Raw genomic sequence first — 17,324 nt, forward strand, 5'->3', positions numbered from 1 at the left:
CCATGATTTACTCACCCTCAAGCCATCTTAAGTGTATATGACTATCTTCTTTCAGATGAACACAATCAGAGGTATATTCAAAAATATCCTTGCTCTCCAAAGATTTATAATGATAGTGAACCATTTGTTGAACCTGTTGGCATGTTTTGAAGCCCAAAATAAATGCATTCATCCATCATAAAAATTAATCCATATGGCTCCCGGGGGTTAATAAAGGCCTTCTGTAGTGAAGCGATGCGCTTTTTTTTTTTGGTATGAAAAATATCCATGTTTAAAACATTATAAAGAAAACATTTAGAAATAAAGTTTTTATAACTTAATTGACCATTCGCAAAGACCCGCCCCCTTTAGTTACTGTTGCTATGTTCGACAAGCCATGCTGCTCTCACCCCAAACATTATGTTCTCACACAGTGAAAAATACATTGCAGATCAAAGAGGACACTGACAACATGTCGACAGACAAGACAGAGCAGGTTACTTTTGATATGAAACATAGTCCCGGATAACTGAAAATGGGCAAAGAGGCGGAACGCGGTTGGAACTGAGGTGCGGAACGCGGTTGGAACTGAGGTGCCTGGTTGCTGAAACCATGCCCGCCTAGCTCGACATGATCATGTTAATAGGTAAAGGAGCTATCTATCTTAGATACTATCTAAAATATTATTAAAGATAACAAGTTATATCATTAGAAAGTTCTAAAGGTTTACTCTTAATATACCATGTACTTTTTATGATATAGATGCTCCAGTACCAGTAATTGTAATTTGTGTCGGGTGTGCAAATGACACCACAAAAAAATCAAACGGGACTTCATACCTTTATAATGAAATAGTGATTACAAGATTAATCCAATCCGTGGCACTTGGGTAAAATGTCCATGAGTGTCCATAGAAAAACAAAAATCAGTACTTTTTGTCCACAAAAGTGTTAAATCCATGAAATATTGATATATTATCCATTGTTTGCATCACATTTCTTCTGAATGATCTGCTCTCCATAATCGTTCTTCACGAAATTATGCAATCTGAGCAGCGTTTATGTTGTAAAACTGTATATGATCGTATATATCTCGTACAAACAAAAGAGCCTGCGTCCAAAGTATAATTTTTAAAAATGCAGCAGTTTTAGTTATAATATTCAAGCAGTGCTGTCAAGTTTTATATCCTCCCGCCATTGTCATTGTAGTAAATCTCACGAACAAAACTTTTAGCCAATGCCACGATCCAACAACATGTGTTCTGTTTATCTTCCACATGCACATCTACACAGAAGCAAATCTGTCTCGAGTCTCGATCGTTAACGCAGCAAGCCATTATTTTAAAATTATATAAAATAATCCCAAAAAAAGCACAAACATGGCAGAGATGCCATATTCAACAGCTGGAATTAGCTGAGGTAAAGTGATGGCTCACAGTCAGACAGCAGAGGCAATTGACCTGTCACTCAAGTGACCATGCCCTTAATTATGCAGAACTTTAAGGCTTAATATAATTTGAATGGATGAGTTATAAAAAAAATTAACCCCCCTCAGAATTGTCATGAAGGGCTAAATTAGCAGTATACACCAAAACTACAATTTGTACCAGCTGTAAACATGTTTTTTTTTTTTTTCTGTTGTAAAGTTGAGCATTTTAACATGGGATTTTGCTCTCTTTTGGAGCCTGTCCTAGCGGCCAGTTGATAAATTGCAGTTTAAGTCACTTCCGTATTGGCTTCAAGAGAAACTGGGGGAGGATACCGCTTGGTTAATCTACTAACTCTACTAAATCTACTAACATTTCTAGAACATATTTTTGTTAGCTTGGATTGTTAGCAATGTGCTAAAAACATGCTAGAAACATGTTAGTAACATTTTAGAACATTTTAGCAATGTGTTGGAACATGAATATGTTGATTAGCAACATGTCAAAGATGCTAGGAACAAGTTATGTTAAAACATGTTAAAATTGTGTTTAAACATACTATTAATGCCTAGCAATGTATTATCAGCATGTTAAAACATGCTAGAAACAAGTTAGCACAATGCTAAAACATGGTAGAAACTTGCTAATATGTTTTTGGGGTTTTCAGCCGTTTTTCTGCTAATATTGGTTTTTCTGCCATCATCTGACCTTCCTTCTGTCTGTCTGACAGTAAAACCTTCAGCCTCAAGCTTTTAAAACTACTTTCAGGCCAGGCTTTGCCAAGCAAATGTCAAAATTTGTAGTCAAACATCAATCTTTATAACATTCTTTTGTTTTGTTAATATTTCAGTTATGATACATTTATTTGTATGGCTACTGTTTTGGGCAAAAAAAAAAAAAAAATGTTAGTAGCATTATAAATTGACCTCTTTATTGTAGCCTATAACGCTTTTAATGGAGACCATAACAAATTAGTTGATTGAAGGAGAGAAAGTGATTAAAAACAACAGAAAAAAAAATCTCCAAAAGGAGGAGAATGATCACATCAGCTGTCCTTTTGACAGCATCTTCGATTTGCGCATCTGTTCTGAGTGCAGTATCTGTGTATGTCAGTGTGATGACAGGCTCAGAAATGAACTCTCTGAGCTTTAGAGTGGCCTCGTCGATGAATAAGTGCACTATAATGGCTGGCCATCCATCTATGAGCAAAGATCAATAGACAGAAAGCAGCAGACAGGAGGCAGGCATATGATCTTGTTGAAGAGGCTGTTATCTTCCTTGAACCCTGGATCTTACAAACCAGCGTCATCAAAAGTGCCGCACAAGGCTATTTGATCTGAACCGGCTTACCTTAAGTTTGACTATGTCTGTACTGCCTTCCTAAGGGCCTGTTCACACCAAGAATGATAACTATAAAGATAACTATAACGATAACTATATCTGCATCCACACTAACGAACGATAGCGTTCTGTTTATTTTAAGCTCACACGCTGCGGTTTTAAGGTGTGTACTACATGTTTTTGCTGTTCTTAATACATTTACATGGCTTTAACCAGCAGATGTCCTCAGCATGCTATGTTTTGAGTGAATATAGCTAGTGTAATCAATCAAACAGTGAATTTATCTGATGAAGTCAATATAAAAAAAACAACAACGCCTAGTCAAGACAATGTTGTCGAAACTAGTGCTGGATACCTGAGGTAATTTAATGTTACACTGTTTGCTAGCCTGGCATAATGATCTCATTGTTAATACTTCTCACCATTTATTCCAAGGGTATGACCGATTGTTTTCCATATATCTATTTTCTTTAAAGTATATAAAACACGTTTTGGAAGAAGGATGGATGATGTATCGAGTCATTATTTAAAATTCTGTAATTTTTGGGTTCCATAGCATACCCTTAATAAATAAATAATACATTAAAAATATATAAATAAATATGGATAGTTAAAATATGTTTAAGATTTTAGTTTAAAATGTACATGTATTTATCATTGAAAGTGCATGTCTTCCTGAAGTTACTTAAAGTTTCTTCTCTCAAAGATCTGTTTCTCTCCAAATGATCCTGGTTTCTAAATTGTTCATTTTTAAAAGAACAAATATTAATTTTATTATTGTATTCTTACGAGATCATAAAAACTGCACATATAAAACTATAGAAGAATTGGGAAATGTTTAATATAAATTCTAGCATGTTACACCACAGGACAACCACTTGAAATTTCAAGTCAACTACACTTATACAGTACAAAAAAAAAAAAAAAGTATTGATATGAAATAGTTCCATCTCCAAAAATGTGTAGGACTAATTCCACCCCATAACATTTTGTGTTTTTCTGCTTAGAGTATCAAAATGATAACCTAGCTACATGCTAACACCAGAGTCATGCTTGTGAAATTAAACACTGATGAAAGCATTTAAAAATAGTCCTTCCCGCAATAGCTCTCAGACACATGCTACAAATACCAGAGCTGGGTCAGAAAATAACTCTGCATGTCATACCGAATGGCTCTTTTTCTCACTGGGAATACAAGATGTTTATGAACTGTTATGCCTCTTGTTGACCCATTAGCACATAGGTTAAGACACAAATGTCCTTCTCCTTGTTTCTGTCATAACTGCTCTCTTGATATCTACAGGTCAGCAAAATAAGCCGGTCACACACAGATCCTGTTTTAAGGATAATTTTGTCACTTCCTTTGTAAAAGAAAGCTAAATAGCAGCTGATAAGACACTTAGAGATGCAACAAGAGCTTGTAGGTCACCAGTTACTACCCCTCTTTATCACTCTCTCTAGATTTATAACCATTACTGTGTTTTTACTAGGCAAAGGATTACAATGAATTAAATCTGAAACAATAGAGAGAGAAAAAAAAACCAATATTATCAAAAGTGATGGTAAAACATGTCTAATAACATGTAAATACATAATATAAAAGAACAAGACATATATTTGGGATGTGCTGGAGTATACTTTACAAAGTGCTCGACTCTTGCAATATCTTGACCAAAAATCGATGCACCTTTAAATCACTGGTAACTGTTTGTATTAGGATGAAGAGTCTTGATAATCAATGTTCCTCTCTCCTCTGTGTCTCTCAGGAGTGTGGTACGCTCAGGCTTTGGAGGTGAATACAGGGAAGGTCCATTTTGTAGAAGTGATGAATGGAAGTTCAGTGCTCTTACCCTGCACTTACAGCAGCTGCATCGGCATTAAAAACCTTTACTTCAACTGGCAGTTCAAGGACAATGGGACAATGGTTAAGGTGAGACATTCAGACGCCTCTCAATTGTTTTTTGTTTTTTTGTTTGTTTGTTTTTTGTTTTTTTTACAATTGCTAAAACCTATTTCTCAATACTTAGGCCACTTTTTCTTCACACAGTACTCCTAACCAACTTTCAGCTTTCACTTTCAAAATACACTAAAACTACCAAAACACTTAATACATGACTCAAACATGACTCATATATGATTCAAAACACTAGCAAAAGTTTTCACCAAACAAGCACAGTTTGTCACTCATTAAGCAATGATCTAAAATCACTAATAACAGTTACCATTACAAAATATTTTATTTTTGTTATATTTCTTTACCAAACAAGAATGACAGCTCTTTACTGTTTAGAATTTCCACAGTAGCCTATTTAATACATGGTCCATGTTTATATTACAGTACAAAAAAAGTTGTTTTTTTTTCTCTCTCTCTCTCTCTTTTGTATAGATGGTAATGACAGAAAGACTAAACACGTTTAGTTACATCTAATCGTGTTTTGATAGCATTTCTTTTTTTTTTAGACTTGGAATATATTTCAATATGGTTTTACTGTACACAGTAAAATCCCCAGAGTTGGTCCCTCTCTAAATAGTGTTTAAGTAACACTGAAGCAGAGTTAAAGTTAATGAGATAATTAAGCAATTAATAAGGCTGTGACTGAAGTCAGTTGTAGTTCTTGTGTTTCTCTTTTCTTCAGTGATTCTGCTTGTTAACAGCAGGTGTTCATCACTAATGCACAATCATCACTTAATTAATTGTTTAATTATCTCATTAACTTTAACTCTGCTTCAGTGTTATTTTAACACTATTCAGAGACGGACCAAATGTACTCTGAGCAGAGTTGATTTAACTCTGGAGATTTTGCTGTGTAGAAATATAGAAAATTAATGTCTTGTTCAGTTTTGTATTACGTTAGGTTTTGAAAGCAAGTTTAACCGTTTTGAAAAGAGCATATAAACATGGCCTAGGTACATACACTGAACAAAACTATAAACGCAACACTTTGTTTTTGCCCCCATTTTTCATGAGCTGAACTCAAAGATCTAAGACTTTTTCTACGTGCACAAAAGGCCTATTTCTCTCAAATATTCTTCACAAATCTGTCTAAATCTGTGTTAGTGAGCACTTCTCCTTTGCCGAGATAATCCATCCACCTCACAGGTGTGGCATATCAAGATGCTGATTAGACACCATGATTATTGCACAAGTGTGCCTTAGGCTGGCCACAATAAAAGGCCACTCTAAAATGTGCAGTTTTATCACACAGCACAATGCCACAGATGTCGCAAGTTTTGAGGGAGTGTGCAATTGGCATGTTGACTGCAGGAATGTCCACCAGAGCTGATGCCTGTGAATTGAATGTTCATTTCTCTACCATAAGCCGTCTCCAAAGGTTTTTCAGAGAATTTGCCAGTACACATCCACAGACCACGTGTAACCACACCAGCCCAGGACCTCCACATCCAACATCTTTACCTCCAAGATCGTCTGAGACCAGCCACCCGGACAGCTGCTGAAACAATCGGTTTGCATAACCAAAGAATTTCTGCACAAACTGTCAGAAACCATCTCAGGGAAGCTCATCTGCATGCTCGTCGTCCTCATCGGGGTCTCGACCTGACTGTAGTTCGTCGTCGTAACCAACTTGAGTGGGCAAATGCTCACATTCAATGGCGTCTGGCACTTTGGAGAGGTGTTCTCTTCATGGATGAATCCCGGTTTTCACTGTACAGGTCAGATGGCAAACAGCATGTATGGCGTCGTGTGGGTGAGCGGTTTGCTGATGTCAACGTTGTGGATCGAGTGGCCCATGGTGTCGGTGGGGTTATGGTATGGGCAGGCATATGTTATGGACAACAAACACAGGTGTATTTTATTGATGCCATTTTGAATGCACAGAGATACCATGACGATATCCTGAGGCCCATTGTTGTGCCATTCATCCACGATCATCCCCTAATGTTGCAGCATGATAATGCACGGCCCCATGTTGCAAGGATTTGTACACAATTCTTGGGAGCTGAAAACATCCCAGTTCTTTCATGGCCAGCATACTCACCGGACATGTCACCCATTGAGCATGTGTGGGATGCTCTGGATCAGCGTATACCACAGAGTGTTCCAGTTCCTGCCAATATCCAGCAACTTTGCACAGCCATTTAAGAGGAGTGGACCAACATTCCACAGGCCACAATAAACAACCTGATCAACTCTATGCAAAGGAGATGTGTTGCACTGCGTGAGGCAAATGGTGGTAAATTAAACATTTTCACACTTGAAATAGTTAACCCTGGGTCATTCTAAACCCCAGGTAAACTGAATCCTATCATGCTTCACGTTTCACACTGCTCATAATTTACTTGAGGTTAACAATTAATCATGGGTATTCATAAGCTGACGTTTCATAATGTACATCCCTTAACCCTTAAATCTGTAAACAAATGATTATTTCATCACATGAACTATGAAAATGAACGCTTGACAAACACAAGATGGCACACGTTTAGTCTTAGGCTAATTTAAAATAGGCTATCTTGAAAACTGAATTCAAGCAAAAAATAAATACATGGCACTTAGTTTGATGTTTTTGACATTCATTTATTTCCTGTGATCTATTCCCTCAGCTTTGTGAGGCCACTATCCCAGCAGAAGGAGTAGAACCTAACGTGAAAATCTATCATGAGCGGGTGGAGTTTGTCGGTTCCAGCAAGCACAGTAACATCTCCATCTTACTGCATAACGTCACCTTCGAGGACCAGGGAGAGTACATCTGCTTCGCCCGCAACCCTAAGGAAAAGGAACGCAACCATAGTGCAATTTTCACTCTTTATGTGGTGGACGAATGTGAGTTTCAAAAGGCCTCAAGTATTATGTATTTTAAACAATATTATGATTCTTCCCATTGTGTTACACCAAAGTCCCTTTAAGACAAGTCATTTCACTCGGCGGCCATCTTTGAAACACCTCTCGGGCAAGCAAATGTAGCTCCTATCTCTTTGAATGGGGAAACATCTAATTCTCTAAAGCTGTTTGTCAAGCTTTAGATTAAATTTAATATTTGAAATCACCAATGAAATCTGACAACAACTGTCTCATTTTGCTTGTGAACGCTTGAATCATGACCAAAAAAAGGCATTTTTTTCAGGCTAGATCAAGCTAATGTGCATGTGCAGTCCTAACTGTGCATCTCTATAGGAAGCACGCGTCTGACTGTTTCTATAGGAACCGGAGCTTCTAACGCCCGCTGCAGTGACGCAATGATTTTACCAATCTGCGATTGGCTATTATTTAGAAGGCGGGACTTATTCCGCCATATTGCGCGTTGCACTTTCTCCCATTCAAAACAATACGAGTTACACTTGTGTTATTTTATAGTCTTTGGTTATACCCAAGGCTCGATTTGAGGGGGGATGTGGAGGGATGGCAATGGCATCCCCCTTGTTGAAAAAATGACAAAAAGCATCCCCTCTGTAAAGCCACCACCCGCCTTACCATCCACTTTAGATTAACAGTATTATGTATTATGTAAAACTTATCATGAAAACGAAATTAAAATTCTCTGTATGATAATTAACAAACTATAAATAACAGCAATTGACCAATCAGAACTCAGTATAGTAACGCGCTCTGTACAGTCACGCCAGAGCTCTGATTCAAGCAAGCTTTAGTTATTTTTCGTGCTTGTTTAAAAGAATCAGGAGAACGGTTTAAGCGCATCTTTTGACATTATTTAAAAGGAAGAGAAGAGAAGGTATGATATTAATTTGATTCGTGTTTTAAGAACATTTCCCTGACACATTAGAACGAATAACGAACATAGCTAAAGTGCACTCAAAAATAAGTGTCATTTGGAACTCATTTATAGTTATTTTTATTAAAAATCACTGTGAAATGTAATTAATTGAATTTACTTAGAAAGCTTAATCAAACTGATGGGTTTACATTTAAAAAAAAAAAAAAAAACTTAAGGAAACCTTAATTTAGCAAGTAAATTAGCTCATCATTTTGAATTGATAAAACATACTACCACATAGTAGAGAGTACTTAGTTCAATCAACATAAAGATTTAAGTACACTAAACTCAAAGAAAAAGTTTACTTAAAAATCTGGTTCACATTATGTGGAAACTGCCTTAAATTTCTCAAGCATGTTTTACTCAAAGTACAAAAAGTGTTGGAACAACAATGGACAACACATTTATTTGCTCTGCTTAAAGTACTTGATAAACCACTATGCAGTTATTGCCTTTTAAATAAACCAACACGTAGCATATTACACTGAATCAGCGTATAAATCTCAACAACTGTGACATGCTTCATGCTGCAATGCATACTGGGTGCCATGAATGAGTTTTTTACTATGATGGCTCCCAGCATGCATTGCAGCATGAAGCATGTCACAGTTGTTGAGATTTATACGCTGATTCAGTAATATGTTTAAATATGCCAAATATGTTTAAAAAAAAAATATATATATATATATATATGATCTCAACAGGGTTCAGTCTCCTGCTATAGTTTTAGTGGTTATAAAATAATACAAAACCAATCATAAGTTGCACAGGTGTATTTATAGCAATAGCCAAGGTTGTATGGGTCAAAATGATTGATTTTTCTTTTATGCCAAAAATTTATTAGGACATTAAGTAACGATCTTGTTCCATTAAGATATTTTGTAAATTTTCTACTGTAAATATATCAAAAATGTATTTTTGTGAGTGGATATGCATTGTACCCTCAGATTCCAGATTTTCAAATAGTTGTATCTCAGCCAAATATTGTCCTAACAAACCGTACATCAATGGAAAGCTTATTTATTCAGATGATGTATAAATCTAAATTTTTTTTTAAAAAATTGACCCTTATGACTGGTTTTGTGGTCCAGGGTCAAATATGTTTAAAAAAAAAAAAAAAGATCTCAACAAGGCTCATCCTTCTGTTATAGTTTCAGCGTTTATAAAACAATATTTAACTGAGTTTGATGATAAACCATACTTCTGATGAAATCTGTGGATATTTGATTATGATATCATCAGTACAGATCCAATAGATCATTCCTTATGTTTCTCTTGGCTTCTTTTACCACAACAGCTGTGTCTTATAAACACTAAGATACAGCAGTCAGAGAAACAATATCATTAAAAGTCAAGGTCATGAGCCCAACTAGAGCAAACACTGTTCACCATGATGGTGACATCAAACCCTAACCCTAACTTTATTATTTCCAACAAATCATTCATATACATCTGTTAATTCTCAGTAACATTTTTTGTGCACTTATGAAAATGATCTGGTTAGTAATAAGGGAAGCTGGTAATGCTTTTTCTGTTGTTTAATCCTCATCTGCTGAGATCTTGAGGGATCTGTTAGTGTTTGATGTTCTGTTGGGATTTAAAAGGTTTCTGTAGAGTTTTGTTGGTCACCATTGTGTTAAAGAGTAGAGCCTGTGCTTCAGTCCAGAAGAAGACCTACAAAAATACTGCATTACTTTATGTAAAAGGAAGTAACTGTATTACAGTGATATTTTTTAGTACGTTATTTGTTTTTGTTTTTTTAAATTCAGCTAAATTTCAAATATTTATGAAGTATTTGAACAGTATCTGCAGTATAATAAATACAAATACAAATAAATTCATGGTCCAACACATTTGTATGTCTTTGTATAAACAACTTACAATTTTAAGTACAACATGCTTGAGAAATTTAAGGCAATCAAGCAAGCAGAAGCTTGTTAGGAAAAATCTTTTGGTTTACTTAAAAAAAGACCTTTGTTAATCTTCGGAAAGCAAATTAAGATATTTTTGTTGAAATCCGATGGCTCAGTGAGGCCTCCATAGCCAGCAATGACATTTCCTCTTTCAAGATCCATTAATGTACTAAAAACATTCTTAAATCAATTCATGTGAGTACAGTGGTTCAATATTAATATATATAAATATTATTTTTTGTGCGCCAAAAAAAACTAAATAATGACTTATATAGTGATGGCCAATTTCAAAATACTGCTTCATGAAGCTTCAGAGCGTTATGAATCTTTTGTGTTGAATCAGCGGTTCGGAGTGCCAAAGTCACGTGATTTCAGCAGTTTGGTGGTTTGGCATGCGATCCGAATCATGATTCGACACGAAAGATTCATAATGCTCCAAAGTGTCATGAAGCAGTGTTTTGAAATTGGCCATCACTATATTATATAAGTCATTATTTTGTTTTTTTTGGTGCTTTATAATATTAATATTGAACCACTGTACTCACATGGACTGATTTAAATATGTTTTTAGTACATTCATGGATCTTGAGAGAGGAAATGTCATTGCTGGCTAAATTTAAGGCAGTTGGTTTCCTCAAGTCTGGTGGTCACTCATCCAGTCCTACAATGATATAACTAATTTAATGAATAATGCTTATTTTTCTACTTTTTAAACCAATAAATAAAATTGTTTAAGGTACAGTAGCCACAACCCCCAATGACCACACCATCCCCTTTGATATTTTTTACAAATTGATACCACTCAAAGCATCTCGACACATGTTTTTCTTTGCAGTGAAAGTTGTGGACAACACATTGACCTTAATCATTGTATCCGTGCTCGGAGGGGTCATAGGCCTGATCATTCTCATAATGGTGGTGAAAGCTGTAGTCATTGCTGTTCTAAACAAGGTCCAGGAGAAGAAGTAAGTCAGTTTTATCAAAATCTTGTCAAAAACTCTACAGTAATGAAACTTCCATTACTTTTTATGTTTTTTTTTTTTAAAAACATAATCAATGAATTTTAACCTGCCCTTGTTTTTTCACTTGGTTGTGTGTTACATACATCCCTTACCAAAAATAAGTATACTTCAAGTTCATTTAATCAAGTACACTCAAATAAAGTTGAAGTATTCTGTCTGGCCAAAAAGAAAAAAAAGTCACTGTTTGTATTTAAATAAGAAAAATAAATAAAAAATTGGCCTGGTATATATGGGTGATAACTTCATTGAGGTTTGTTATTTATATTTATATCACTTTTGCACTTTAAGTATATAACTATGTTCCTATTTAGGTATTAATTTTTATTCTTGAAATATGCCTCTAACTGTACTTTAACTCTTTCCCCGCCAGCGTTTTTGAAAAAGTTGCCAGCCAGCGCCAGCATTTTTGATCGTTTTCACAAAAATTTCCTGGCTCCAAGAATATTTTGGGTAACACTTTATTAATAGTAAACACATATAAACTATGACTTTTCCTTCAATAAACTCATAATTTACTGCTTATTAATAGTTAGTAAGGAAGTTGTTAAGTTTAGGTATTGAGTAGGATTAAGAATGTAGAATAGAATAAGAATGCAGAATAAGGTGCTTAATAAGTACTAATAAATAGCCAATATTCTAGTAATATGCATGCTAATAAGCAACTAGTTAAATGACCTTAAAATAAAGTGTTACCATATTTTGTTGTATGAATATCTGAACATTCAGTTTATCAAAAGAATACGGAAGAGGATTAGGGCCTAGCAATAATAAAAAAATAAAACCATCTCGAGATTAAAGTTGTTAAATTACGAGAAAAAAGTTGTTAAATTATGAGAACAAATTAATTAAATTATGAGAAAAATGTTGTTAAATTTCAAGAAAAAAGTTGAGATAAAATGTTGAGAATAAACTCGTTAAGTTATGAGAAAAAACTCGTTAAATTTCGAGAATAAAATAAAGTTGAGAATGTTAAAGTCATTAAATTACGAGAAAAAAGTCATTAAATTACGAGAAAAAAGTCGAGATAAAATGTTGAGAATAAACTCATTAAATTACGAGAAAAAACTCGTTAAATTTCTAGAAAAAAGTCGAGATAAAATGTTGAGAATAAAGTCATTAAATTCCGAGAAAAAAGTCATTAAATTACGAGAAAAAAGTCGAGATAAAATGTTGAGAATAAAGTCATTAAATTACGAGAAAAAGTCATTAAATTACGAGAACAAATTCATTAAATTATGAGAAAAATGTTGTTAAATTTCGAGAAAAAAGTTGAGATAAAATGTTGAGAATAAATCAGTTAAATTATGAGAAAAAAATCGAGATAAAATGTTAAGAATAAATTCGTTAAATTGTGAGAAAAAAACTTGTTAAATTTCGAGAAAAAAGTCGAGATAAAATGTTGAGAATAAAGTCATTAAATTACGAGAAAAAAGTTGTTAAATTATGAGAACAAATTCATTAAATTATGAGAAAAATGTTGTTAAATTTCAAGAAAATTTGAGATAAAATGTTGAGAATAAATTTGTTAAATTATGAGAAAATGTTGTTAAATTTCGAGAAAAAAGTCGAGATAAAATGTTGAGAATAAAGTCATGAAATTACGAGAAAAAAGTTGTTAAATTACGAGAACAAATTCATTAAATTATGAGAAAAATTTTGTTACATTTTGAGAAAAAAGTCGAGATAAAATGTTGAGAATAAAGTCGTTAAATGATGAGAATAAAGTCATTAAATTACGAGAAAAAAGTTGTTAAATTATGAGAACAAATTCGTAATTTAACGAATGAGTTTATTCTCAACATTTTATCTCAACCTTTTTCTCGAAATTTAACGAGTTTTTTCTCGTAATTTAACGAGTTTATTCTCAACATTTTATTTCGACTTTTTTCTCTAAATTTAACGAGATTTTTCTCGAAATTTAACAACATTAATCTCGAGATGGTTTTATTTTTTTATTATTGCTTGACCCTAATCCTCTTCTGTAAAAGAAAGAACAGAGCGTCTGCTTAAAAAAAAAAAAAAAAAGCTGAGAAAATCACTTTTTTTCCAAAGACTAGGTCCAGATGGGATTTAGAATGATGATCAAAGCATAGACATAGTATCACTTCCATCTACACCCCATAGCTTGAAGAGTCCTGTACCTCTTCCTGGGTCGACATTTCATTCGGTAATGTTAGGCAGTTTTAATTTATATGCTGTTGAATGTCTGATGATCGCGTTAGATTACATCCTTCTTCGCCTGTGTTTTGATCGGGAGGTTCTGTACTTTCAGAAGATGCAAAATAGCGCCCCCTACAGTATAACAGTGAAAACATGGATTGCTGGAAAATTTCATCAATGGCGGGAAAAGAGTTAAGTAGATTTGAAGTAAATTGTTATGAACACTACCAGTGGACTAGCCAACACAAAAATTCATATACTCAGAATTAGGAACATATTGGTTTTCTTTATAAATCAATATAACAATGTAAGTTTATAAGATGGTATGTAAAACTATGTGAAAAACTATTTATTTTACTTCATAACTTGTTAAATATGGATTTTTTTTTTACACAAACGCATCGCTTTGCTAGATAGATAGATAGATAGATAGATAGATAGATAGATAGATACTGTAGATGCAGAGTCATCCTCCCTGCTGTTCTCTGTAAATGGTGGCACGTGTGTTGCACACTAACAGAAGCGACCCACTAGGGTCCAGTGCCCATCTGGTGACTTTGACATGGTGACTGTTATAAAACCCCCTGTGAGACCAGAGCAAATGTCAATAAATATCATCTTGTCATTTTGAGTAAATGTCAATAAAAAGGCATTCTGGGCAATGGCGATAGGAGTCATCCCTCTGAAATAAAATTATTTAAAATCCTGAATCACACTTAAGAACAAATTCACATTAAAAGAGTAAAATTCTTGAAAAGAAAACTTCATTAAGTAGTTTAAATTTTTAAAACATAAATTGTCTATTGTCAGCAGTGTAGTGAGCATGAAGCACTTCCACGTGATCAGCTTGAACCAGTTGTGAAATTACATAGGGAAATCTTTTGTCCTCGTGTAAAATTCCCAATCTCATGTTTTCCTAATGACTATTGAAATTCTCAGAACACCAGTAAATGTGACCACACCTTAAAACAGTATTAGATAAATTGACGTTTTTATGTCAAGGCAAAGTTAGTTTCCTTTTCTTTGTCATGGACCCTCTTAATTGTCAATGCCTGTGTCTTTTTTTTTTCTCTCTCTTTCTTATAGTAAAGAGTGCCTTGTGAGCTCTTCAGGGAACGACAATACAGAAAATGGCCTCCCGGGATCCAAAGCAGACAGCAAACCAACACCAAAGGCATGAAAACAGCATGTATGTGTACATATATGAGCATATGTATACATGCATAATCATAACAGATTGAAAGAAAGTCATAACAATGGACAGTTTTATTATTTATCTCATGAGAAAAAATGCTATATATAAATATGTGAAAATATATATGAAATATATTTTAGACTGTGCTTGAGGAAATATACGAAGTGCTGCAGGCTGGATCACACCCTTTGCTGGACAGAAACGGCATAAAACATTATCGTACTGCTAACAGAAAGGAAACGCTTTGGTGTGCTTGCATTCTGCTCTGTCTTGTCTGTGAGAAACAGCACACGCACACTGCCTTCTTCACAAACTGCCATATCCGTTCAATGCTCGACAGCACAAGACCCACATAATAAACTTTTCCAGTGCAACTTTACACATCTTCACACTGCATTCCAAATGATCCTGAGGTGGAATCACTCACAAGTCAGTAACAAAGCAAACACAAACAGCCTTTATGGACAAATATAAAACAATTTACACATAAAACCATGGGTGCCTCTTGAAATTGGAATATGTTTACCACCAATTCAAGCAGCTAACCGATTCTGATTATTAACCACTCCCGCTAATTTCACAAGTGATTATGAGTCATAAAGAGCAGGATGTGAGTGCACTTGAAGGCCAGAAATACACTCTACACAATAGCACCCCTTGTGGCAATGCTGATAATACAACACAAACTTGCAGTTCATTATACATTGTATTCTGACACGCTTTGTGTGTGAAAATGAGGTTGCGTAGAGTATTTTTCATGTCTAAAAGCGTTGTTTAAAGGGTCAGAAGGGGGAAAAAAGGACTTACCAGAGATGCAGATAAGGGGTGTATATCCAGGATCCAGCGAAGCACAGTTTATTCTATTCATTTCTTTTCATTTTGTCTGCTTTAGATAAAACACAGGTGCCTGTAAACGCTTCAAGCTCCACATGCTTCCTGGGAGCCTTCAAATGCTATATAAATAAATTAATGCTCACATAAAAAAAAAAAAAAAAAAAAAAACACCTTAAAGACAATCCCCAGAAACTAACTCCCTGTAGGAAATGAATGATCTTCTGATGCTGCTTTCAACAAAAATAACCAATAACTTTTCCTAATGCATGTGAACGTTTTATACAGTACATCTAGTGTACTATGTATCCATTTCTCCGAATCGTGTTTTCCTGTCTTTCCTCACGTGATCTGAACATGACTGTTCAATCTGTGCTTGTCGTATGCAACATTACTAGTTCATCTTGTATGTATCCGACATACAGGCATGACTGTAGTTAAGCTTATCATACCATCCAAACTCCACAGGACATGATACCGCCATTGCTAACTGCTAATGTTGACTTCTGCCATCTGAACTAGCAAGCTAGCAACTTCTGTGCGTTAAACTGCACCAATCCTCACAGATGCTACGCTAAGAACACTGTTTTCATATCATCATAGTATACAGAAACAAGTGAAACACTTTTGTGACAAAATATAATGCATTGTAATACCTCACATGCCTCTCGATGGCTACTTACAGTTAACATGTGACTAGCATTAGTGTGAACCTCTCAAATCTTCTTATAGATCCGATTAGCTTGATGCTAATTCAAGAAAACACAAAATTGGCAGAAAATACTTGTTCAGTTAGATGTTAAAGTGAATTCTGTTGATCAAAACAAGCCAACTTTCCAAATGTTTCAGGAGTTATTTAAAGGATTAGTGCACTTTTAAATACACTTTTCCTGATAAATTTACTCACCCCCATGTCATCCAAGATGTTCATGTCTTTCTTTCGTCAGTCGAAAAGAAATGAAGGTTTAAACGATACCAGATGAGTAATAAGGGTCTTATCTAGCGAATCGATCGGTCATTTTCGAAAAAAATACAACCGTTTATGCTTTATAAACAAAATATCGCCTTGAGCGTACTTTCCGCTTCCGCATTCTTCATAACGCTTACGCTGAATGTTCTACGCCTTCCCTATTCAAGTTACGGAAAAAACAAAACTGGCGCCGCGTTCGTTCCTTAAGTAGAATAGGGAAGGCGTAGAACATTCAGCGTAAGCGTTATGAAGAATGCGGAAGCGGAAAGTACGTTCAAGGCGATATTTTGTTTATAAAGCATAAACGGTTGTATTTTTTTTGAAAACGACCGATCGATTCGCTAGATAAGACCCTTATTACTCATCTGGTATCGTTTAAAGCCCTTGAAGCTGCACTGAAAGTGTAATTTTGACCTTCAATCTGTTGGTAGCCATTGAAATCCACTGTAAGGAGAATAATCCTGGAATGTTTGCATCAAAAACCTTCATTTCTTTTCGACTGACGAAAGAAAGACATAAACATCTTGGATGACATGGGGGTGAGTAAATTTATCAGGAAAAGTGTATTTAAAAGTGGACTAATCCTTTAAGATTCAAGTGCCAAATCAGAACTGCTAGTGGAACGGTGGGTGATTTACTGTTGCTTCCATCTTGTTTTGTTTGTCATCCTCTATCCTTTTGTAGTGGAAACCCCATAAATGCACAATTCTCGCTCATATCCATATCTGGTTTAAATATGTATGTTATGACGAATT

At 34.8% G+C, this 17,324-nt stretch overlaps 1 protein-coding gene across 1 annotated transcript in view; it reads left to right on the forward strand.

Moving 5' to 3' along the window:
* Positions 1-15,852, forward strand: part of scn4ba (sodium channel, voltage-gated, type IV, beta a) — a 34,164-nt gene extending 18,312 nt beyond the window's left edge. The window contains exons 3-6 of the mRNA XM_048160908.1: positions 4,513-4,676; positions 7,310-7,529; positions 11,227-11,356; positions 14,660-15,852. Of these exons, the coding sequence (XP_048016865.1) occupies positions 4,513-4,676; positions 7,310-7,529; positions 11,227-11,356; positions 14,660-14,753 (608 nt within the window). The 3' untranslated portion in view covers positions 14,754-15,852. The remainder of the gene's footprint in view (positions 1-4,512; positions 4,677-7,309; positions 7,530-11,226; positions 11,357-14,659) is intronic.
* Positions 15,853-17,324: the final 1,472 nt, after the last annotated feature.

Source organism: Megalobrama amblycephala, linkage group LG16 (assembly GCF_018812025.1).
Source record: "Megalobrama amblycephala isolate DHTTF-2021 linkage group LG16, ASM1881202v1, whole genome shotgun sequence".
Classification (NCBI taxonomy): Eukaryota; Metazoa; Chordata; class Actinopteri; order Cypriniformes; family Xenocyprididae; genus Megalobrama; species Megalobrama amblycephala.